Genomic DNA, 23,275 nt, shown 5'->3' on the forward strand with positions numbered 1-23,275 from the left:
GTTCTGGATGAGTTGGATCTGAACCAGTACAACACATCATGGGAGGGACGACTGAGACTGATGCCAGCTGTGAGGAACTGCAGGAAGGCTCAGTAAGTCCAACGTTAATGTGATCATTAATATTCTACAGCAACATGAAGCTGAAGCCTCAGATTCTGTGTGTGAAGTGTTTCTCTTTAACTCTAAGAGTTCAGTGAAAACATCAACTACAGGTTCTTAGAAAACATCTTTGTTTGTGTTCTTTGTTTAGGACCTGGTCTTCAGTCTTAAGTTTGAATTTCCTTTGGATTCTCACTCTTGAGAACAGCTAGATAATACAGTGTGACGAGCCTTGAGTCTCCTCAATGAAAAAGCTTCAGGATTTCTTGATTCAGACCCCTTGCTAAATGCATGCCTTACTCTCTTCTAATGGTCCTACGATGTCCATGCAATGCAGGAAAAGGGTGTGTCAATAATGGGCATACTAATTAGAGGAGCCCTTTCTTATTTGGGAATGTTAACTGGCACTCAGGACAAGACTGATAGTACTTTACCATGTCAGCATCTTGCTGGGGCCAGTAAAACCAGGAAATCTTTCATGAGAATTTTTTGCTTGTCCTAAATGTAGCAGATTTGAATCAATAATTTCATATTAATGCAGAAACATTAATATTCCTTGAAGTTGGGGCAACATGTTCTTTAAAGTGACAACCTAGCTTTAATTAATCCATATATCAATTTAATGAGTTAACACTACCTGGATTTTTTTTTTTCCCCTCATGAACCTAAAGGGCAGTCAAAGGTCTGCGAAGGTATACCTGACATCCTAACTCAGGTGTGAATTGCTCCCTTTGTTGCGTAAAAGGTCCACCACAGGGGGGAGCTGGGAGCTGTGGTGGGGGGAGCTGACCAACTTCAACAAAACCTGTGTGAAACTCTGTTTCACTTTGCCATCTTTGAGAGACATCAACACACCTGAGGTGTTTTCTTTTGGGACATTTGTTAATAAAAAAACATTTTTACACAAATGCAAATAATAAAAGGCATGTGACCCAACCAAAATCACGCACTAAATAAACATGACAATAGAAAACCCTGGAAGCAGCGGATGAATAAGTAAAAATTAATAACACAAAGTGAGTAAATACATTTCAATTACTTACTGCTCTTTTCAGAGCAAAGAATATACTTCCATCATTAGAGCTGAGGCCAGGGATCAAACTATAAACCTTTGGATCTCAAGACAAGCACTCTACCTAATGAGCTATGAAGCTAACGACAGTGATCTAGCCACTCTGACTGAGCTGTTGTTGTTGAATTTATTTACATGCATCGAATGCAAGTGGGCGCGCTCTCCTTTCTGTAACAGAAACACTCAGGAGCAGATAAGATTCTGTACTTTCTTCTGACAGACCTGCAACTTTTTTACTTTTATGTCTTTTTTTCCACGTGAAACATACAATCATTTTTACAGAGTCAGAACTCCAATGTGGCCCATTTCAGCACTCGAGAGAAGCAGCTTCACTCGCTCTGTGGCTGAGCAGATTCATTTACATGCATTGAATACAAGTGAGCGCGCTCTCCTTTCTGTAACAGAACCGCACAGGAACACACATGATTCTGTGCTTCCTTCTGACAGACCTCAGACCTTATTTGGGCCTATTGGGCGCCACAGTACCAGTGTTGGTTCTGTGTGTTTTCATGTCTCCATGAGAGGACCACAGCCTCTGTCAGGCCTGTGTCAGGACTGATAAACACAGACTAACACAGGTTTTGTTGAAGTGGCTCAGTGTGCCTCCCCCCTGTGGTGCGCAGGTAACGGCCCCGTTAGTAAAACAAAGGCAGCCGATCAGGTACAGCAGCGTATGAATCGACTGCCTCGTAGGCAGTCCTCGCAAAGTGAGTTTTGTCTGCTCCGTAGGCATTCTATCTGACCAACGGCGTCGCTGGCGTTGGAAAAACCTTCTCGGTGCAGAAGCTCACTCTGGACTGGGCCGAGGGCTGGGAAAACCCAGACATCAGTGTTCTGGTTCTGCTGTCATTCAGGGAGCTGAACCTGAATAAATAATATTAATAATAATTTTTACTTGATAAAACCAAATCAGTGTCTGTCATGATTTCCTGTCGTAGTGTCAGTGACCTTTGTTCTTGTCTGAAGAACAATGAACACAAAAACAGATCTTTTTAACATTTTATTATACTAATACTACAGGATATATGAATAAATGGATAGGAATAAATGCAGAAACAAAAACAACCAGCAATGAATGAACAAATAAAAAAATGTGAATGAAGGTATGTGTGTTGAGTGAATTTAACGGCTTCATATGAATGTATCAATGAACATATGTATGTAGATGGAAATGAACACTAAATGAACAGATGAATGAACCTTAATACCTAAGAGTGTGATGAATTTGGGGAAGAGATAAGAGCATTTGTTATTAACCTCTAAATATCTAAAGTTACTAGTGAATTTGGACGGCTCCTTTCAGCGCTTTGAGGAAACAGTGAAGTCAGAGATATTGGTCTTGCCTGATCTGACGTCGTGGGTTGATTTGGCATCTATCAGTACCGTCCTATAGAAAGTTCCTCCTGGATCCAGTCGCCAGGGTTCCTGTATCAGGTTCATCATCCCAAAATAAAATGCTGTGGTCCAAGTTTGTTATGGTTTAGTGAAGCAGGTCTGGATCATGTGAGAGAATCAGCTGGATTTGAGGAAACAGCGCTACTTCTCATCTTAAACCACAGTACAGCAGTTGTTTAGTTATAGATGTATCTGCCTAAGGTGCATCCTTATTTATTTATTTATTTATTTCCTATTGTTTGCTTAATTGATTTGTCATGCACCCCCTGAAGAGTACATATATTTCTCATATACTCTGCTCATAAAAGCAAAACTGTTCATCACACTACGACATTCTGCCTAATACATGCTGCTTGTTCGACTGCCGAACAGGACACACACACACAAAAAACGTATAAATTTAAGTGTAGGAATTGACAAAAAAAACTGTCCTGAAGAACAGTGATCAGAGAGGGTACACCTTAACATGTCAAAGCATGCTGCAGCAAGGCTCGCACCTGTGCAATCACTTTGTCTATGGATTTGAAGGCAAAGAGGGGAGTTCTGATAAGATATAACTGGAACACTGGCTCCTTCTTTGGAGGTGGGGGATATTTTCTGCTCAGTGGTGTGTAGGATGGGCACCTGTCTTTAGATTCATGATTTGTAGTAGCCTCTTTTTGTTCAGGCCATGCCTCAGCCACGTTGGGAGTTTTGCCTGAGTGTTTGAGTGTGTTTTGTTTTGGTTAGGTTATTATATGTGTTTTGCCTCCTGGTGTATTTTGTTAGTTTTAAAGGAGTGTTTTGTGTTAATGAACAAACTGTTTTCATTGATTTATGGCCAGAACTGGCTCTGACTTGGTCCAAATTGACCTTCACGGACTTGATCCGCCATTTTGTATGGTGGATCATGACAATGGGGTCATGAGGTTTTGAAAAGAGGAAGTAATTGGCTGCTTCCTCCTTTTAGTTTCCTACCTGGTGAGTATTGTGACTGCAGTTACTTAACCTAACACATGCACTAGTATGTGTTAGTATGTGCTCTCAAGCATGAGTCAGAAAGTCTATGATGAAGCTAAACAGCTGGGGACCAGTGGAGCTCTCACTCAGTTTGTCACACGGAGCAACACATCCAGTTGATATGAGAGCAGCTACATCCTTCATTACATTAAACACACATCACAGCTTCCTGTCACAACAACTGGACATGGTGACATAACTGTGATGTGACACATGCTTCTGTCCAAACTATCTGCTCAATGATCACGTTGGACACAAGGTTCACACACACTTTATGATGGTTGAGACCAACTGAGCTACAGCTGCTGCAGCATCAACATTCATTAAGTCACTTCACATTTATTGACTTTATATTTTCTGTCATCACAGGCTTTCTGGCTGTGAACTCACAGAGACTCACTGTGAAGTTGTGGCCTCAGCTCTGAAGTCCAACCCGTCACATCTGACACATCTGGACCTGAGTAACAACAACCTGCAGGACTCAGTGAAGGTTCTGTGTGCTGGACTGAAGAGTCCTCACTGTCGACTGGAGACTCTGAGGTCAGTGTTTTTTGTGTGTTTGTGATGTCCTTTTTTTCTTTCTTTTGACACAGCAGCAGAGACTCCACATGTTTGAAGGATCTTTAGATGCGTCTGATTCGTCTCCATCAACAGGCGACACTTCAACCTGTGTGTGATGCTTCCTGTCAGACAATGATGTCACTTTGTAGAGACACAAGCAGGAAACAGGAGCATGAATATGAGGCTGCAGACATGTTGCTACAGAAGGTTCTAGGTTCCATGTAGAACCAGAGGAGAGAACATTCATCTGACTGGGCTCAGTTCTAAAGATGATTCACTTCGTCAATAATGCTTAGTTTGGAGTTTGATCCAAACATTAGTCTGAACATTTTCCATCAGACGACACAGAATAGTTCAGATTTAGAGAGAAGACGATGAATGAAAGGAACCAGATGAAGTCTTTGATCCAACACGTCTGGTTTTCTACTGGTTCCAGCAGCAGCTTGTGAATCAGTGCTGAAAGGTGTATGAATGTTGTGCTGACATGTGGATGATGTGTAGAAGCTGAGATCATGACGACACAACAACACAAGCACAAAGTCACTCTGTTCATTTTATACTAAACATCAGAAATAACGACAAATCTGACTCATTATTAATGCTTTGATCCACATCTTTTATTCTTTATTCAGATTGAGTGGCTGCAGTTTTTCAGAAATCAGCTGTGATTCTCTGGTCTCAGCTCTGAAGTCCAACCCGTCACATCTGACCCAACTGGACCTGAGTAACAACAACCTGGAGGATTCATCACTGAATCATCTGTGTGGTTTTCTGGAGAATCGTCACTGTCGACTGGAGACTCTGAGGTCAGACTCCATGTTTTAGTTCTTTGTGAGCTTAATAGTTAAATGAGTTTATTTTATTGACAGTTGTCTTTAGATGATCGTTGAGTTGAACATGTTCTCAAAGAGAGTGAGTGTGAGACACATGACAGAGCAGAAGGAGAAACCTCTGCTCAGCAGAACCAAACTGTTGCTGCACCAACTTTCTCTTTAAATCACTACATGGTCTGAGAAGATGAAGCCACATCCAGGTGAATGACAGCATCTGTGCTGTGAGATCCACTAACCACACATTTAACATGTGGTGAGAAAGTTCCTCCTCTGTCTCTGTCCAGTGTCTGAACACAGACACAGAGAAACTGGATGTTGAAGCTTCGACCATTAAGAGCAGACGAGACCTTGAAGTTTGTTTATCAGAGTTTAGACAGGAACATTTCAGTCAGGATCAGGATCATATTGTTGGTTCTGTCTCCATCAAGACGACATGGAACAAACCACTGAACCATAATAAAAACACAAAGATGTTGTTGAGAAAATCATGACGACACCATGAGACACTGAATGGTTTCATTTCCATCTTAACCCACATCTTCATCTTTCAGACTGAGTGTGTGTGACCTGTCAGAGAGAAGCTGTGAAGCTCTGTCCTCAGTTCTCAGCTCTCAGTCCTCTAGTCTGAGAGAACTGGACCTGAGTAACAACAACCTGCAAGATTCAGGAGTGGAGCTACTGTCTGTTGGACTGAAGAGTCCTCATTGTCGACTGGAGACTCTCAGGTCAGGATTCATGAAGCTAAACATCATCTAAGAAATGTTCACAACACTCACACTCACATTGTCTGTAAAGACCTTTAATGAGCTCAAACTACAGAACCAAGTTATTAAACAGACAGGAAGTCTAAACTGTGGAGGATCTTCACATTTCTGTGTAAACTCTTTAATTACATATGATAAATAAGATTTGAAATGATTTCAACTTTTCCATCTTTGTTTTACTGGTTGTTCATCAAGTTTGTCAGTGTCTGACTCCACTTTCCAGACTCTCATTGTCACGTTGCTGATGATCAGATCACATTTCAAGCAGGAACCTATTAAACAGTTCTTAGTGTTTATCTCCACTGTAGATGATCAAATGTGCCTCTTATCCAAACTGTAGTATGTAAGTGTGCTTTAACATTGTGTGTGTTCAGGCTGTCAGGCTGTCTGCTCTCAGAGGAAGCTTGTGTCTCTCTGGCCTCAGCTCTGAGCTCCAACCCCTCCCATCTGAGAGAGCTGGACCTGAGCTACAATCATCCAGGAGACTCAGGAGTGGAGCTGCTGTCTGCTGGAGTCAAGGATCCACACTGGAGACTGGACACTCTCAGGTATGGACACAACTACACACAGTGTCTGATGGAGGAGCAAGTAGGGATGTGGAGCTTTAGGAACTTAGAACCCAACCTTGGAGTGTGTGATAATAAACACATTCAGACTTTGCTTCCTGTGGTGTCACATTAGTTTGGTGGTGACAGAGTGAGACTGAAAGCAGGTGTCTGACACCAAAAGTGATAAAGTGAAATAGAGAAGTCAAAGGTTTTCTCCACGTCACCTCCTGCTCCGTAGATTCCAAGATAAGGATCCAACTCCTTAGTTGTTGCTGAATGTCCATCCTACATACAAGCCTCCATCTGAACACAATCCTACAACAATGTGTGTGTGAGAGCCATGTAATGTCCATGTCTGCATGTCTCTGACCCCCTCCTCCTTTCAGGGTGGAGCCTGGTGGAGTCCAATGGTTGAGACCAGGTCTGAGCAAGTGTAAGTGTGTTTTTACTGAGATCAGCAACATTCAACCATCTTCAAACTGTCATGAGTCATCATCAAACTGATGATAGATCAATAACTGCAGCTGGATTGTGTCTTGTTCTCTCCATCAGATTTCTGTCAACTCACCATCGACACAAACACAGTGAACAGACATCTACAACTGTCTAACAACAACAGGAACGTGACACATATCTGGCAGGATCAGTCATATCCTGATCATCCAGACAGATTTGACTACTGGCCTCAGCTGCTGTGTAGTAATGGTCTGACTGGTCGCTGTTACTGGGAGGTTGAGTGGAGAGGATACGTTGAAATATCAGTGAGTTACAGAGGAATTAGAAGGAAAGGAGCCAGTAGACATTGTTGGTTTGGAGACAACGATCAGTCCTGGAGTCTGTTTTGCTCTGATGATGGTTACTCTGTCAAACACAATAACATAGTAACGTCCATCTCCTCCTCTGTGTCTCACAGAGTATCAGTGTATGTGGACTGTCCTGCTGGTTCTCTGTCCTTCTACAGAGTCTCCTCTGACAAACTGATCCACCTTCACACCTTCAACACCACATTCACTGAACCTCTTTATCCTGGGTTTAAGTTCTGGTCTGGTTCCTCAGTGTCTCTATGTGATGTGTCATTGTGAGAGTTTGATCCTGTCAGAAACGAGAAAGAGAAACGTTGTCACTGTTGATGTCTGTCTCATTTTCAGATTCATGTATTAAATCAGTATTAGATGTATGTACTTGTGGATTGTGTGATCTTTGCATTACACCTCTTTTTCCCATTATCTTTCATTTTCTTCTGTTATTAAAAAAACCTGCAAAAATGTCTCTCATCAGCTCCCTTATTACAGTTGATAAATAGTTGTGTTGCTCCTATTTCTTGATTTTTCCATTAATCATTTCATTTGAATTTTCATTCACTGTTCTTCTGACAAACACTGATCATTGATCAAACCTCCATCCATCCAGATTGTGTGCTATAATAAACATGTATGTAACCTTTAACTGTCTGTTTTAGTCAATTAAATTTTAGTTTTATTCAAAATTCTAGTTGGTTTTATTTCTCAGTTTCATAAGGCCTCCTTTCCACCTCTCTGGAAACGCAGGGAGGACACGGCCCCCCCTGGAGTCCCTTCAGGACTGTTGTTTGATCCAGGAACCAGCAGTGCCCAGGATTCAATCATGAGGTCTGCACACCTTGCGACTTACGCTCATCGTCTTACCCACTACACCACTGAGGAACCCTTCACACTTGGAGATGCTTCTGGCGTGCTTTTAAGCCTACACTTTTAGAGCCGCATCCAAAAGTTTCTAGAATCATGCAAGATTTGAACCCTCAACCTAACTTCACAAGAACAACCTCATAACCTCTGAGCCACTGCTCTGTTCAGGTTGTGGCATGTTCAATGTTGTATTTACAGTTTATTTGGACAAAAAGGACTTGAAAGCATCTACGGGTATGGAGGACTTGAACCAACAACCTGTCTTTACAGCAGCAGCATCTTATCTCTCGGAATAATATGGTTAAGGTTGTATTTACCGTTTACTTCAGACCTTAAAAACATCTAGCATTATTTTGGGATTTAGGCCTTAAATCATAAACCTTGTCTCTATTCTTTTTGATCTGATGTCTGTTACTCTACTAATGAGTCATGATAGTCAGTTTTAAGGTGCAGTCGCATTTGTCAAATAATACTATTACATGAGTGGTGTGCTTGCGTGTACTTTTATACCAGACGGTAATGTGTAATTCAGTGTGAGCAAAGCAGCTTTAAATGCTGAGTGTGATGTCGCGTCTGTCACTGTTTGCACCCAAATCAACAGCAGCACCTTGACCCGCTAGTTAACCTGTCTTTCCCTCCTCTACAGCACTGGTTGAGAAAAGCTGTCGGAGCGATGGCCAGACACGCTGACAGCAGCTGAAACAAGCAGGAGGGAAGCAAACGTCAGTTAACAGACGAACCGCAGATGAGACAGCGGACAGTATCCTTAAAGGTGCAGTACCGCCACCTATCGGTCATAGAGTGAAACTCATCTTATCGTACAAATTTAATCCGCTCACTTGAATGAAATATGAACGAAACAAAGCCATACCAAATATTCATGCACACAGAAAACATTCATATATCATTTACAAAACAGTCCTACTTAACTGAGGCTAAGTTACTGTCTGGCGACTCTATGTGACAACAACACATTAATTTGCTTAGCGCAAACATATACATTTCTATACCACAACATAGTGCAGTGTCTTATACAAATGTACCACTAAATACATGCCCCAGATGGATAGCAGAACTTTATCTATTACAAGACAACAGCTCGCCTGTCAACACAAAACATAGAAAACGTAAGAATCCACGACAGTACGGTGTCCGGCAAGGGACAATCCGCGCTCACAGCCTTATTACAGCAGTGTAACGGCGTCATCTAGCGGCCGTTACAGATCACTGCTTTATATTAACACGAAATACGATGGTGGCATGTAAGATAGAGGGAGAAAAAAAAGAACAGTGAGTAACTCAGTGTATTAAGGAGGTTGACCAGCATCTGAATTTATAACTAAGAGATGGTTCGGATGGTTCAGTGTGCATATGTCTGGAAGTGGCGCATCTTGGCTGACATATTTCCTCTGAGAAACTACATAAATGACAGGGAATTTATTTTATGAATCAATTACTGATTATAATTAAACCTGTTTATTCACCTTAACAACACAAATTTGTTCAGAACTGAACGTAGAGAAGTTAATTTATCGCACCACTGACTAGTATTAAAGCTTTATCAGTCCCTACCGCTCCTCTAGTCACTCATCCATATCACCATCATTACATGGGTTCTGTGATATCAGACAGTGAGCTGCACGATGTAACATAATAAACAAAGGGCAGCGAGTATAACCTCAAATAGATTGTCTATGGGAAACATCAGCCATAATCATTTCTTTCTGTATCTGCTTAAAATGATCAAATTGAGCAGGAAACATAACAACATAATTTTAGTAAAATACAACCATCACCAGCTCAGATATGAGGATGAGTGAAGTCTTGAACTTACTGAAATCTACCTCTTTCTTTAGTTTTATTGATTTCTAGCTGACAATAACTTGGTTTACACCGTTCTTGTACATGTAACTCTTTTCTAGAGTTTCCATTATCATTGTTTATTTGTAATAAATATATAATAAAGCCATGTAGAAAGGCTGACTAGTCCATGGAACTTTTCCTGCATCCACTAAACAAAGACATTTGACGACGGCATTGGCTTTATTAGACTTTATTAGACTTTGTGACAATGGAATCTAATAACTAAGGCTCCCAGTGAATCCCTGTAGCCACTGGGGCATAAAAGGAGCAGAGGTCCTGGTATTAGGAGAAGTGCTTTGCATACTTTGTACCACGGGTACAGGTGTACTCACCAACTCTATCTGCCCCAGTTACCGCTGATCACCTCGAAGGTGAAAAAGCTGAGTGACACACCTGATGAAGGTGATCAGCAGGGAGAGAAACCCAGCAGGACAGCGGCCCAGGACCAGGAATGCCCACCCCTGATCTACCTGCAGCATCGGGCCCTGACTCACCTGGAGTCCTCTGGGAGCACTGAGAGAGTCGTGTTTTTGACTTCTCCAGTGCTTTCAACACCATCCAGACATCACTGCTGAGGAGGAAGCTGGAGGTGGCAGGTGTGGACCAACGTCTGGCTGCTTGGACCATCACCTACCTCACAGACAGGCAATAGTTTGTGAGGCTGAAGCACTGTGTGTCTGATGTGGTTGTCTGCAGCACGGGGGACGGTGCTCTGCCCTTTTTTCTTTTCACACTGTACACTTTGGACTTCCAGTACAACTCCCACCACTGTCTGTGGTGGAAATTTTCCATAAAGAAGTAGATGAGAGAGTTGTCCTTTTGTGCGATTTATTGAAATAATATAGGAAAATAAAAATAATGGGGAAAGCAAATAAAAAGCATGGATGTTGATCGTGCACCTCAACAAACCAAAAACCAGCTGGGGAGATCAGTGCACACACCACGAAGGTGTGATGCAAAGAGCCCACGATCCTCAAGTTGCTTCTGCCTTTTAGCTTCTCTGTCCGACTAGGGTGGAATGTCTTTCTAACCCAATCAAATTACATGCACCATCTCCTCCCTGTCGCAGTGTGTGTGAAGATTTTTACTTTCTCACACCTGCATTGCTGACGTCCAACTATCTGTGAGAAAGGAGCACCAAGTCTCAACAGACAGAGACACAACTCGCCGACCTTGGGTTTGGGAGCTAGAGTTGAGAGTCTATCAGGCAGAGACAACCATTGAACAATGTAGGTCAAATGTCAAATGCATACAGTAAGACAAAACATAAGATATTAATTGCAAAACATAAGTCATAACTCATATAATAACTGCATAGAAGTAAGGAAGACACATAGAAATAAGGAAGAGACAATTTTTCCCATAACACTCCCCCCTTTTGATTACACATTAATCAAACCATAAAGGAATAAAAGTTGTCAACATCACATTCTGTAATAATAAAAGACCCATGCAAATGAAACAATAAGGGTATTAACTCATCAAGAGTCAAAATACACCTTCACATAAAATGCAAGTAACTTAGGGACAAAAGGTTGGGAGCTGTTTTGGTGGGTAGTTATACAAGAATAACCTCTGTATTGGCATGTAAAGAAAATAAGCTCATTATCATATTTGTATCATATTATATTTTTGATCAGATAGCCTAAGATCATTGTCAAAGTCATTAAGTGAATTAGAGTTGGGTTTTTTGAACATAGTGCATTGTGTTATTTGATACGAGAGTGTTGCTGAGGTCGCACGCATGATGAGACCTCTAACCAGTGGGATAACGCAAAAACCAAACAAGAGAATCACAGCCATCTCAATGATAAAGGAAACAGCTGTGGACATGAGAACAGATTTCCATTTTCCAGACATTTCGTCTAGCCAATTTCAAGAGAAAGAACCTATACCAGAGTTAGCTGAGATTCTGAAGGCCGTGGAGCGCCTTCGCCACAGTACCATTAGAATCAGTGTTATTCAGGATGTAAGTACAACATGCGTCTCCAAACATAACACAAAGGCCTCTTTTCTCTGCTAACAACATGTCTACGGCCATTCGATTGTAATGTAATAAAGACAATTAATGTATGATAGCCATAGGTTTCCGGTGGGGTTCTGTTTCATATAATCTTAAGGTAGATTTCATACTTTCGGATCTTTAATTGCACATTTGCATCTAGAGCGAATAGGAGATTCAGGGATTTAACCAGAATGATGATGCATATTTCCGCTTGTGTTGTCTTTCATCTGTAGATGAAGGATAAAACTAATTGTAGCAGTGAATAAAGTGATTGTGAGCAAATTAAACACCAAATTAATATTTAAACTCAGTGTTGTGAATTATGTGAAATTTTCTCATTCAAAAGTATTGTGTAAAGTTACATGGAAACATCATATGATCAAGGCAATAATCAGAGTAACATAAAATGTCTAACGCAACAAGGTCACAATTGATGTCTCATAACAATCTGCTTCGTCCTGTTGAACAGTAGCGTTAGATTGTTTCCAACCTGTGTGTTGAAGTATTGACAGTTCTTTGGGGTTCTTCAGGTTGTGATCAGCTGATCACAGAGACACTTGGGATTTGTTATCACCACCAGGTTTCCTCCCAATGTCGCCTGAGTCACTGTCACTCCCGTGATGTGAAGAGTCTACACGTCGTCCAGCGTCGGCAACTCAAGGCTGCTCGTGTGTGTGTTTTCTCAGGAGCGTGTGTGTAGATGTATGGTCTGATAGTGTGATTCATCGGCGCAGCTTCAGGCGGCGCTTGGCTCACACCTTTAGCTGAACGGTCAACGCAGCCTCGCCTCAGTGCGTGTGTGAGCACAGCGAGGGTCGTCCTTCTCAGTTCTTCTCGTTAGTGGTGGTTTTCTCGTGTGGTGTAGATGTAGATGGAGGGTCGTCTGTCGGATCCGGGACCTTCCTGCAGTGGCTGGAGTGGATCCAAGTCGCTCTTTCTGCGATCTTCACAGCCGTGTTGGTCGTCAGAAGGTCCTGGAAGGGGCTGCGCCACCTTTTTGAGTCCCAGTGCTTCCTCCTGAACTCCTTAACGATCGCCCAGTCCCCTGGTTGGATGGTGTAATGGTCCTGGCGCCTGTTTTCACCTGTTGGGAAATCTGAATTATGGGGAAAAGGTGTTTGGGCGGCACGGCTGCCATCAGGCCCAAACCAGACTCCATGGCTACAGGTGGAACCATTCGTCTGCCAGAGTCTGCGTTCCTGTGAGGTACAAAATGTTTAAAGCACAGGGAGAGAGGAAGGAAAGGTAGAGAGAGTTGGAGAGGGAACAAGAGGAAACGAGGATCAGGAGAGGAAACGTGGATCAGGAGAGGGAGGGGTTGTTGGGCAGCGACCTTCGCAGCAGCGTCTGCAGCTGCATGTCGGCAGAAACAAAGTCGTCACTGATGTTGTGAGTCGGACGGTTACAAACAGTATTAGCTGTAGGCAGCAGGACAGCGTCCAGCAAAGCAGAACCTAATCATGATGTGAGATAGGTTTGCAATCAGACTTCAAAAGCTTCCTATGTTTCCACAGAGAACCAAAGTGTCACAAGCATCTGTGGAGTCTGTGTAGATGGTAACAGACTCTCCTTCTGCTAGTTTACCAGCTTCAGTCAACGCAATCAACTCTGCAGCCTGAGCAGAGTAGTGTCTTAGCAAAGCACTAGACTTCAAGACAGACTCTTGATATTAATGTTCAGCATGTTGAGCAAAGTAGTAATGTATCTAAGCCATCGGGCTGTAGAAAGATGTGATCTATTCCAAAAGAATCAAAGTATGAGGACAAAAGAACAGAAGTCGTACAACCTGATTTCTCATTCACTGTTTGAGTGAAAGGTCGCGTAGGGTCAGATCAGGAAGACCCAAAGTAGGAGTCGACTGAAGAGCAAGCATGAGGTCAGTGAACGTTGTTCAGCCTCAGACGTCCACGTGAGACAAGAGGTGGACGATGAAGACGTCTGCATCAGAACCCTGAGTGGGGCCTCAAAGACTGTTTTTACGTGCACGGTTTAGGCAGGTTCCAAATTGCTTCAACTCTGTTGGGTGAGATGGGGTTTGCCATCAGCTGTAATTACAATGACCCAGAAAATAACCTTTGTCTGAATAAACTGTAATTAGACAGGCTCTCTTTGTGGCCTGTAGCATCCAATGTTTCAGTAGCTTAGTGGTGTCTGCAGTAACACCATCTATGGCTTCCTTTCAGAGGGTGTTGTTGTTTACATGGTCTGTGTTCAGATTTAGGTGTGATGACCACTGGTTCACATCCTCTGATCAAACCTACATCATGTCTGTGTGTGAGCCACAGGGAAGCAGGGCTTCCTGTAAGGCTGAGTGTTGGGTCAGAGCGTCCTCTGAAAAATAAAAATAAAAACAAAAGCATGTAATATGTCATTAGAATGTGGAGGCACCCAGTTCACTGTTTGTTGCACATAACGGGCAGAATAAAAAAAAGTTTTCTAAAAGTATGCAAAGTAGGTGAATACGTCACATGGGGTCAGAAGTCGTTCACCAGTCTCCACCCCGTTGACATCTGTTCACGAAAGGACCCACGTCCTGCATCTGTCTCCATCATGTTTTCACAGAGGGACGTGTGGAACTGTAGAATGAAACCCAAAATCTTTTTGTTCGTTAGTAAAAGAAATCGCAAGCGCAGACCTGTGTTCATCCCAAAAGAGGGAAGTTGAGGTCAGTTTGAGTGTGTGTGTGTGAAATCATAAACAGGCTGTGATGCAGCCTGTGTGAGGGCCTCAGTTACAGCTCCCCCTCAGCAGCCAATGATAAGAGCACAGCTGAGCTGAAGTTAACACCAAGAAAAGAGGGATTATTTAGAATGTCTGTAGATGTGACCTGCACTCCGTCTGGAGTGGAAATCAATCAAATATCTAAACTACACAAGATCTCCTAAAGATCTTCCTAAAAATTTAACTGGGCACAAGTTTGAAAGCAAAAAAGAATGTTAAGGTGTCTTGCTGTCAGATGTTGCACAAGACAGTGAAAGAATAAGTTTTTAATAGTTTAATAGTCTGGTACGTACAGTCATTATTATTACTTCTCTCTAATAGTTGTCTTCCCTTTAATATTCATTAATAGTCTGTTTCAGTCAGTCTCAGTCTTCCTATAGTCTGTTTTTTTGTTTTTTTTCTACAGTCTGTTTTGTTTCCTATATTCTGGCCAGACAAACCTATATTGTGCACAAATATTTTTAGAAACATGAAGGATATTATTACTGAATTTGTTTCAAATTGAAATAGTGTAAACCCATCAGACTGCAAAGTCATGCAGCAGTTGTCATTTAGCTGTTTGTCATAATTTTAAAATCACTCTGTGGGATTTTTTTTTAAGCAAAAAGCGATTCTTCATTGCGAGCAGATAAGCATGAACATGAATTTGAGCGTGTATCAGCTGTAAGCGTGTTTCTTCATTGCGTGTATGAATGTGTGTGTGTGTATGTTTGCGGTACCGTCTTGTACGTCACGTGAAAAGGAACCGTCACCTTCCTCCTTCCCCAACCATCAGTCTGATGTGAGCGCCAGTGGGTGAAGCCTTTCAATGGGACAGTTGTTCCTCGATGACAGACCTGGATCCTCGGTTGCAGCTCTATTGGGCCAATCACGTCTGAAGCCTCTCCTATTGTTTCAACCAGTGTCTGTGTCAGAGCACGTCTTCTCTGCTGTTGCTCTGTCCTTGTTTTCCTTTGCTGATTGTCATAAGCAGGTGTCTGTTTCGGACACACACGCTTGTAGTAGCTGGTTCATCTGATGAGCCCAGAACGTGATGGCTGCAGACGTTGTGGAGTCAGTGAGGCGTCCATGCTGTGGTCTGTGTCCTCCAGCTGCTGTGGTGTCAGAGCTTCCACCCTGTTCTGGTTGTTGGTCGGCGCTTCTTCTCCTTCGGTTCTTCTGCTGATGGTGGGAAAGGAGTCCAGATCCGGATTTACCCTCATCGCGCTCAGTTCTGCATTAGGATAGAGAGCAGAAACAATGGGAGCATTTGCTCTTGACATGATATGTGTATGTGTGTGTGTGTGGCAGAGTGCAAACAATTCTTCCCCAGAGTTGTTATCTCCTTTTTTTCTGTAACTCTCATCACTCTTTTGTTTCTTTTAGGGCTTTAGTTTTGATAGTTTTGCTTTTTCAAATCTCATCTTTTGTATTTAATTTTTCTTTTAAAGGTGCATATGTCTTTTACACTAAGTGATTCTCCTTTTGAACCCATAATCAGTTTCCCACTCATGGAAACATGAAACGCACTAATAACCATATTTACTTTTTACTTTTAATTACCTTTAGTTTTGTACGGTTGCTGTCTGGTGGTGAAGACTCAAATTGCCCCGAACCCGTCTTTCAGAGTCCGGCGGTTTCCTGCCTTAGATTTTTTGTGTGTTCCGGCCGGAACCTTCCCAAAATGCCTTTTTATCGGACGTCTCCGTAAAAAGGGAACCAACCTGATCTGGCGACAGAGCCTTTCACAAAGTATTTCCTCAACGTTAGGCCCCTCTAGGCCCGGGTCCCTCGTATCTTGAAAATACTTTACTCTGCAAACGCGCTCCGTCTTTCAGAAGCCGTCTTTTATACTCAGTCCCCAACGTGTGGACCACGCACAGATCAAAAATAACATGTCTGTATCCTCATTACAGACGGAAGCTCGGTTCCACGAGCCAACCCTTAGCAACCGACGTCTCACCACCCAGAGCAGACTTTCACCTAATTAAGAACATGTATTATCGGGATTTTTTTTTTCCCGATCTAATTAATTTTCCTAATCAAATTTAGTGTTTCAACCAAATAGAAGATTTCTTTTCTTTTTTTTTCAACCAATTGAAATGTTTCAGCTAAATTAAAAATAAAAGTTCCAATCTTTTTGTTTTTTCCCAAATCAAAGGAATCTCTCTCACCGAGCCGAGCCAAATTAAGATTTGAGTTTGAATCTAAGTTCGTGGATCTCGTCAGAGGCGATCCAGACGGGTGAGCAGTCCTCCCAGCTCTGAATGTCTGTAGAGGTTTGGAGGCTGAGCGACCCTAGTCCTCAGGACTATCGTCCCTGGTCACACCGTCCAGACGACCTGCCGCGGGATCCTGCCGACAACGCCAATTTCTGTGGTGGAAATTTTCCATAAAGAAGTAGATGAGAGAGAGTTGTCCTTTTGTGCCATTTATTGAAATAATAAAGAAAATAAAAATAATGGGGAAAGCAAATAAAAAGCATGGATGTTGATCGTGCACATCAACAAACCAAAAACCAGCTGGGGAGATCAGTGCACACACCACGAAGGTGTGATGCAAAGAGCCCACGATCCTAAAGTTGCTTCTGCCTTTTAGCTTCTCTGTCCGACTAGGGTGGAATGTCTTTCTAACCCAATCAAATTACATGCACCATCTCCTCCCTGTCGCAGTGTGTGTGAAGATATTTACATTCTCACACCTGAATCGCTGACGTCCAACTATCTGTGAGAAAGGAGCACCAAGTCTCAACAGAGACACAACTCCCCGGCCTTGGGTTTGGGAGCTAGAGTTGAGAGTCTATCAGGCAGAGACAACCATTGAACAATCTAGGTCAAATGTCAAATGCATACAGTAAGACAAAACAAAAGATATTAATTGCAGAACATAAGTCATAAATCATATAATAACTGCATAGGAAGACACAATTTTTCCCATAACAGCAGTTCCACTACGCCTTGGCCTCCTTGATTTTGGGGGAGAAAGAGGACAGATTGTGGCACCCATTGAAGTCGGTCCCAAAAGAACTTTATCATTATGGCCTGAAGTCTGTTCAGAAAGCCTGTAGGGGGCTCCATACAGGCCAAGCGATGCCACAGTCCACTGGCCACAAGGTTATTAATAATAATGGTTCTCCCTCTGTATGACATTTGTGGGAGAAACCACCTCCACTTCTGCCTCCCTTCAAACTTTTCCACCACACCTTCCCAGTTTCTTTTGGCATGCTCATCATCACCCAGAAACACACCCAGATATTGGAGGCCGATATCTGGTTGTGTTTGGGCCGAAGTGTCTCAATTTCTTCTCCTGTGCTGACAAGGACAACAATATCATCTGCATAGGCTTATAAAGAGAGATTTGCAGTGCAGTTAGGTAAAACCAAGCCTTTGATGCTCGAGCGGATCTTACATAAAAGAGGCTCTATTGACAGAGCGTACAGCATCCCAAAGAGGGAGCATCCTTGTCTGATGCCCCTTCCCACACTAAAAGGAGCACTCAGCCCACCATTAACTTTCAGCACACTCTCAATGTCTTGGTACAGAACCTTGATCATAGCTACGAGACCAGGGTTGAGGCCAAAACTCTCCAGAGTTTTCCAGAGGTATTGGTGCTCAACCCAGTCAAAAGCTTTTTCTTGGTCTATTGAAATCAGACCTAAGTCAATGCCCAATGAACTAGAGAGTTCCAAAATATCCCAAATTAAAATCACATTGTCCGTGATTAACCTACTGGGCACACAGTAGGTCTGGTCTCGGTGGATAACCTGGTCCATCACCGTCTATTGGCCAGAGCCATGGACAGGATTTTGTAGTCCGTACAGAGCAATGAAACTCGACGCCAGTTCTTGATGTCCTGCAAATCTCCCTTTTTTGGCAGTAGTGTGAGGACCACTCTTCTGCAACTGAGGGGCCGGCAGTTCTTTGCAATACTTTCATTAAACACACCCAGTTCAGCCCAGAAAGTTTTGAAAAACTCCACCGGCAGTCCATCCAGACCAGGAGCTCTCCCCCCTTTCATGCTTTCATGCACAATTCCTGTAGGGACAGTGGTTCTGCCAGTGCTTCATCTTCAGAGGCCTGAGGAAGATCACTGCAGAAATTCTGAAAACATTGCTCATTCTCTGTGTACTCACATGTGTACAAATCCTTGTAAAAAGCCACCACCCTTTGCCTGATGTCAGCAGGTTCCCTCAGCTCCTCTCCAGTAGAGGACCGCAAGCTGTGGATGTATCTGCTCTGGCCATTCTTATTCTCCAGACCAAAAAAGAACCTGGAGGAGGCATCCATCTCCGTGACGTTCTGGAACCTGGACCGTATTAGTGCCCCTTGTGCTCTGGTGCCCAGTAGACTGGCAAGACTTGCCTGTTTGGATTTGAGGACCTCAATGTTTCCTCTGTTTCCTGTGAACTCTGTTTGCTGTTGCAGTTTCACGATGTCGGTCTCTAGATGTCTAATGGATCTGGTAATGTCCCTAGTGACATTGAGAGTGTACTGCAAACAAAATTGCTTAATTTCCACCTTCCGACAGTCCCACCACTGTCTCAAATTTATAAAATCCGATTGTCTGGTCTTAAAATTCTCCCACCACCCAAGAACCTAAAACCATCCTTAAAACCTTCGTCAAGCAGTAAGGAAGTATTAAAATGCCAGTAAGGGCTCCTATACTTGATCTTGTTAATATAAGCGTGACACAGAACCATGGCATGATCAGTAAAACCAACAGGTGAGATAGAGCAGGATCTAAAAACGTTTAGCTGGTGTTTAAAACAATAAAACCTGTCCAATCTCGCCAGAGAAACTATATTGTCTCTCACATGTGACCAAGTGTATTGTCTTTCAGCATTATGGAGACTCCTCCAAAGGTCTGCCAGCTCATGAGTTTCTCTAACCCGTTTTAAAACACGCTTCGATGCAGGGTGAGGTTCAATGTGGTTACGATCCAGCAAGTCATTTTCAGTACAGTTAAAATGACCGCCTAAAAACAGGAGGTCGTCAGAATTTAAAAGATTTAAAACAGTGTTAACTTCACCGAGGAACAAGGTTCTCTCTGTCCCAACAGTAGGAACATCAAGGTAACTGTGCAGTGCTCAAAGAGAGAGAGAGAGAGAGAGAGGGTTGGTTGGTTGGTTGGTTGGTTGGTTGGTTGGTTGGTTGGTTGGTTGGTGGGTTGGTTGGTTGGTTGGTTGGTTGGTTGGTTGGTTGGTTGGTTGGTTGGTACATTGAACAAAGATGGGAGGTGTTTGGACAGAAGAGGTAAAAGGAAACAGAGGAGCTCAGTGTATAAATTAAGTCCCCCAGCAGTCTGTCTGTTGCAGCTTAACTAAGAGATGGTTCCTGTGACTAACAATCATTGCCAGTGACCTGAACCATCTCTAACTATAAGCTTTATCAAAAAGGAAGGTTTTAAGCCTAATCTTAAAGGTGGAGAGTGTGTCAGCTTCTCGAAGAGGAGAGGAGCTTGGTAGCTAAAAGCTCTGCCTCCCGTTCTACATTTAAAGACTCTAGGAACCTTTGTAAGTAGCCCAGCGCTCTGAGAATGAAGCATTCTGCTGGGAGCATAAGGAACTATAAGGTCTTTAAAATAAGAAGCTTTATCATTGAGTACTTTGTAGGTGAGTAGGAGAATTTTAAATTCTATCCTACATTTTACAGGCAGCCAGTGCAGAGAAGCTAATGTAGGAGAAATGTGACCTCTCTTTCTAAGTCCTGTCAGAACTCTGGCTGCAGCATTTTGAATAAGCTGTAGGCTTTTTAAGGAGCTGTTAGGACATCCTATGAGTAAGGAGTTACAGTACAGTAGTCCAGCCTAGAGGTAACAAATGCATGAATCAGTTTCTCTGCATCGCTCTGAGATAGGATGCTTCTGATTTTTGCTATATTTTTAAGATGGAAGTAGGCGGTTGTGGAGATTTGTTTAATGTATGATGTAAAAGAGAGATCCTGATCAAAGATGACACCAAGGTTCCTCACAGTAGAATCTGAAGCTAATGTTATGCCATCCAGGGTGGCTATATGACTCAGTAGTGTCTCTCTCAGATTTTTAGGCCCAACAATAAGAATTTCAGTTTTATCTGAATTTAGTTGAAGGAAGTTTTGGAACATCCAGGATTTGATGTCTTTTAAACAACCCTGAATTTTGACTAGTTGATCTGTGTCATTTGGTTCCAAGGACATATACTGTATAGCTGAATATCAACTGCGTAGTCATTAGTGACTCTAAGTAGAGCTGTTTCTGTGCTATGATGTTCTCTTCTAAATGAGAAGATGATCTTCTAAATCCTGAATGAAAATCTTCGTACAGGTTATTCCCACTCAGGTGATCAGATAATTGTTTAGCCACGATTGTTTTCAAGAATTTTGGAAATAAAGGGTAAATTTGAAATGGGCCTATAGTTGGCTAGTTCTCCAGGGTCTAGGGTTGTTTTTTTAATAGAGGTTTGACCACAGCCACCTTAAAAGGCTATGGTACATAGCCTAAATGTAAAGATTGGTTGATTTAATTTAATATGTACGAGCTGATTAAAGGTAGAACTTCTTTGAGTAATCTGGTTGGGATTGGATCTAAAAGACAAGTGGACGACTTGGAAGAGTTGATTTTTGAGGTTAACTCCATATGAGTTATGGTGAAGAAGCTGTCTAGGTAAGACAGAGGATATTTAAAGTTGATGGATCTAGACAGTGCTTTCTGTCGTTTGGAAGAAGTCGCTGCTGAATGTTTTTTCTAATGATGATAATTTTATTAGTAAAATATTTCATAAAGTCATTGCTGCTGAGATTTAAGGGGATAGTAGACTCAACACAGCAATGACTCTTTGTCAGCCTGGCTACAGTGCTGAAAAGAAACCTGGGGTTGGTTTTGTTTTCCTCAATTAGGGAGGAATAATGTGTTTTTCTAGCAGCACAAAGTGCTTTTTTATATTTTATTAGACTGTCCTTCCATGCAATGCAGTTTACATTTATTTTGTTGGAACGCCACTGTCTTTCTAGTTGTCTAGTCCTGTGCTTTAGGCTGTGGATCTCTCAGTTATACCACGGAGCTAACCTCCTCTGATTCACTGCCTTCTTCTTTAGAGGACCCACTGTGTCTAACATTGTACGTAGAGAAGCTGCAGCATCATCTACAAGACAGTCAACCTGTTCATAAGGATTAAGGTGACTGTTCTCTGTGTATCTACAACACATTAAGGCAAAAGATGATAGAATCATCTGCTCGAATCTGGCAACAGCGTTGTCAGATAAACATCTGCTATAGTAACATTTCTTTCCAGCTGCTGTAAGGTCAATTATGCTAAATTCAAAAGTTAATAAGAAATGGTCAGACAACAGAGGGTTTTGGAGAAGAACTATTAAATTATCAATTTCAACCCCATATGTCAGGACAAGATCGAGGGTGTGGTTAAAACAATGAGTGGGTTCATTTACATGCTGTGTAAAACCAATAGTGTCTATTAAGGAGTTAAAGCAGTGCTGAGACAGTTACTGTCAACATCTACATGAATGTTAAAGTCTCCCACTACAATTACTTTATCTGTGCTAAGGACTAAGTCAGATAGGAATTCAGAGAATTCAGTTAAGAACTCCGAATATGGAGCAGGAGGACGGTAAACAATACAAAACACAACTGGCTTCTGAGTTTCAGAGTCTGGGTGAGAAAGACTCAGAGTGAGGCTCTCAAGTCATAACTATTATAGTTATAATAGTTATATTATAGTTATAAGTATGTTTAGGTTTAGGAGTAATTAATAAATCTGATTTATAAATTGATGCTACTCCTCCACCTCTACCTGTACTTCTTGGAACATGATAGTTTATGTGACTCAATGGAGTCGACTCATTTAAAGTAACATATTCATCCTGCTGCAGCCAGGTTTCAGTGAGACAGAACAGATCTATGTATGGTCACTTATCAAGTAATTTATTAACAAGGATTTAGATGAGAGAGATCTGATATTTAATAAACCACACTTTATTAACTTACTGTTACTTTGTTCTGTAAGAGGAACTGTTTTGATGTTTATTCAATTCTGGTAAGTCTCTTTGATTTGTGTGACTTGTATAGTTTAGGTGGTCGAGAAGCGAACACAGTCTCTATGCGATAAATAAGACTAGGAGTGGGTGGCGGCTGTGGAGAACATGCAGAGCATCTGTAGAGAACATGCAGAGAGGCGTGTAAGACTGCGACTCTGCGTCCTGGGCTCCACTCTGAGTTGTCACGGAGTGGGGAGACTAAGCAACATGGCCATGTTACTAGAAAGCAGAGAGGCTCCGTTCAACGTGGGATGGACGCCGTCTCTTCTAATCAGCCCAGGTTTTCCCCAAAAAGTGCTCCAATTAGCCACAAAGCCCACACCGTTTGCAGGACACCACCGAGACAACCAGCGGTGGAGCGATGACAGGGGTTATGTCATCGCTGGTCACATTGGGGAGGGGTCCAGAGAAAACTACGGAGTCCGACATTGTTTTGACGAACGAACACACCGACTCAATGTTAGTTTCAGTGAGCATCAGCTCTGGATCTGTGTTTTTTTCAGAAGATGAGCATTTGTGTGGAGGAAGAGAAGAGAGCAGATTCTCCACCAACCAGCTGTGTGTCTATGAAGAGTGCCTGGTCCAAACGAACTCCTCCAAACTTCAGTCCTGAACCTGGAGCCTCAGACACAAAGTAAGAACTGATCCAGACTCACTGATCTTATTAATTGAATGTATGAATTTCCAGGATGTTCATGTTCTTGTGGATCAAGCTTATGTGTGTAGACGTGATCATTAAAATCAC

General features: G+C 42.3%; 1 protein-coding gene and 1 long non-coding RNA gene across 4 annotated transcripts in view; one reads left to right on the top strand and one right to left on the bottom strand.

Annotated features, from left to right (window-relative positions):
- The window catches only part of LOC129603357 (uncharacterized), a 60,730-nt gene extending 52,883 nt beyond the window's left edge, over positions 1-7,847 (bottom strand). Inside the window, exon 1 of the long non-coding RNA XR_008693139.1 lies at positions 7,712-7,847. This is a non-coding gene — a long non-coding RNA (uncharacterized LOC129603357). The remainder of the gene's footprint in view (positions 1-7,711) is intronic.
- LOC114850847 (NACHT, LRR and PYD domains-containing protein 12-like) overlaps positions 1-23,275 on the top strand; it is a 151,420-nt gene that overhangs the window by 72,116 nt on the left and 56,029 nt on the right. For all 3 annotated transcript variants that reach the window (XM_055504092.1, XM_055504093.1, XM_055504094.1), the window contains one exon: positions 4,759-4,932. In XM_055504092.1, the coding sequence (XP_055360067.1) occupies positions 4,759-4,932 (174 nt within the window). The remainder of the gene's footprint in view (positions 1-4,758; positions 4,933-23,275) is intronic.

Source organism: Betta splendens, chromosome 19, assembly GCF_900634795.4.
Source record: "Betta splendens chromosome 19, fBetSpl5.4, whole genome shotgun sequence".
NCBI classification, from domain to species: domain Eukaryota; kingdom Metazoa; phylum Chordata; class Actinopteri; order Anabantiformes; family Osphronemidae; genus Betta; species Betta splendens.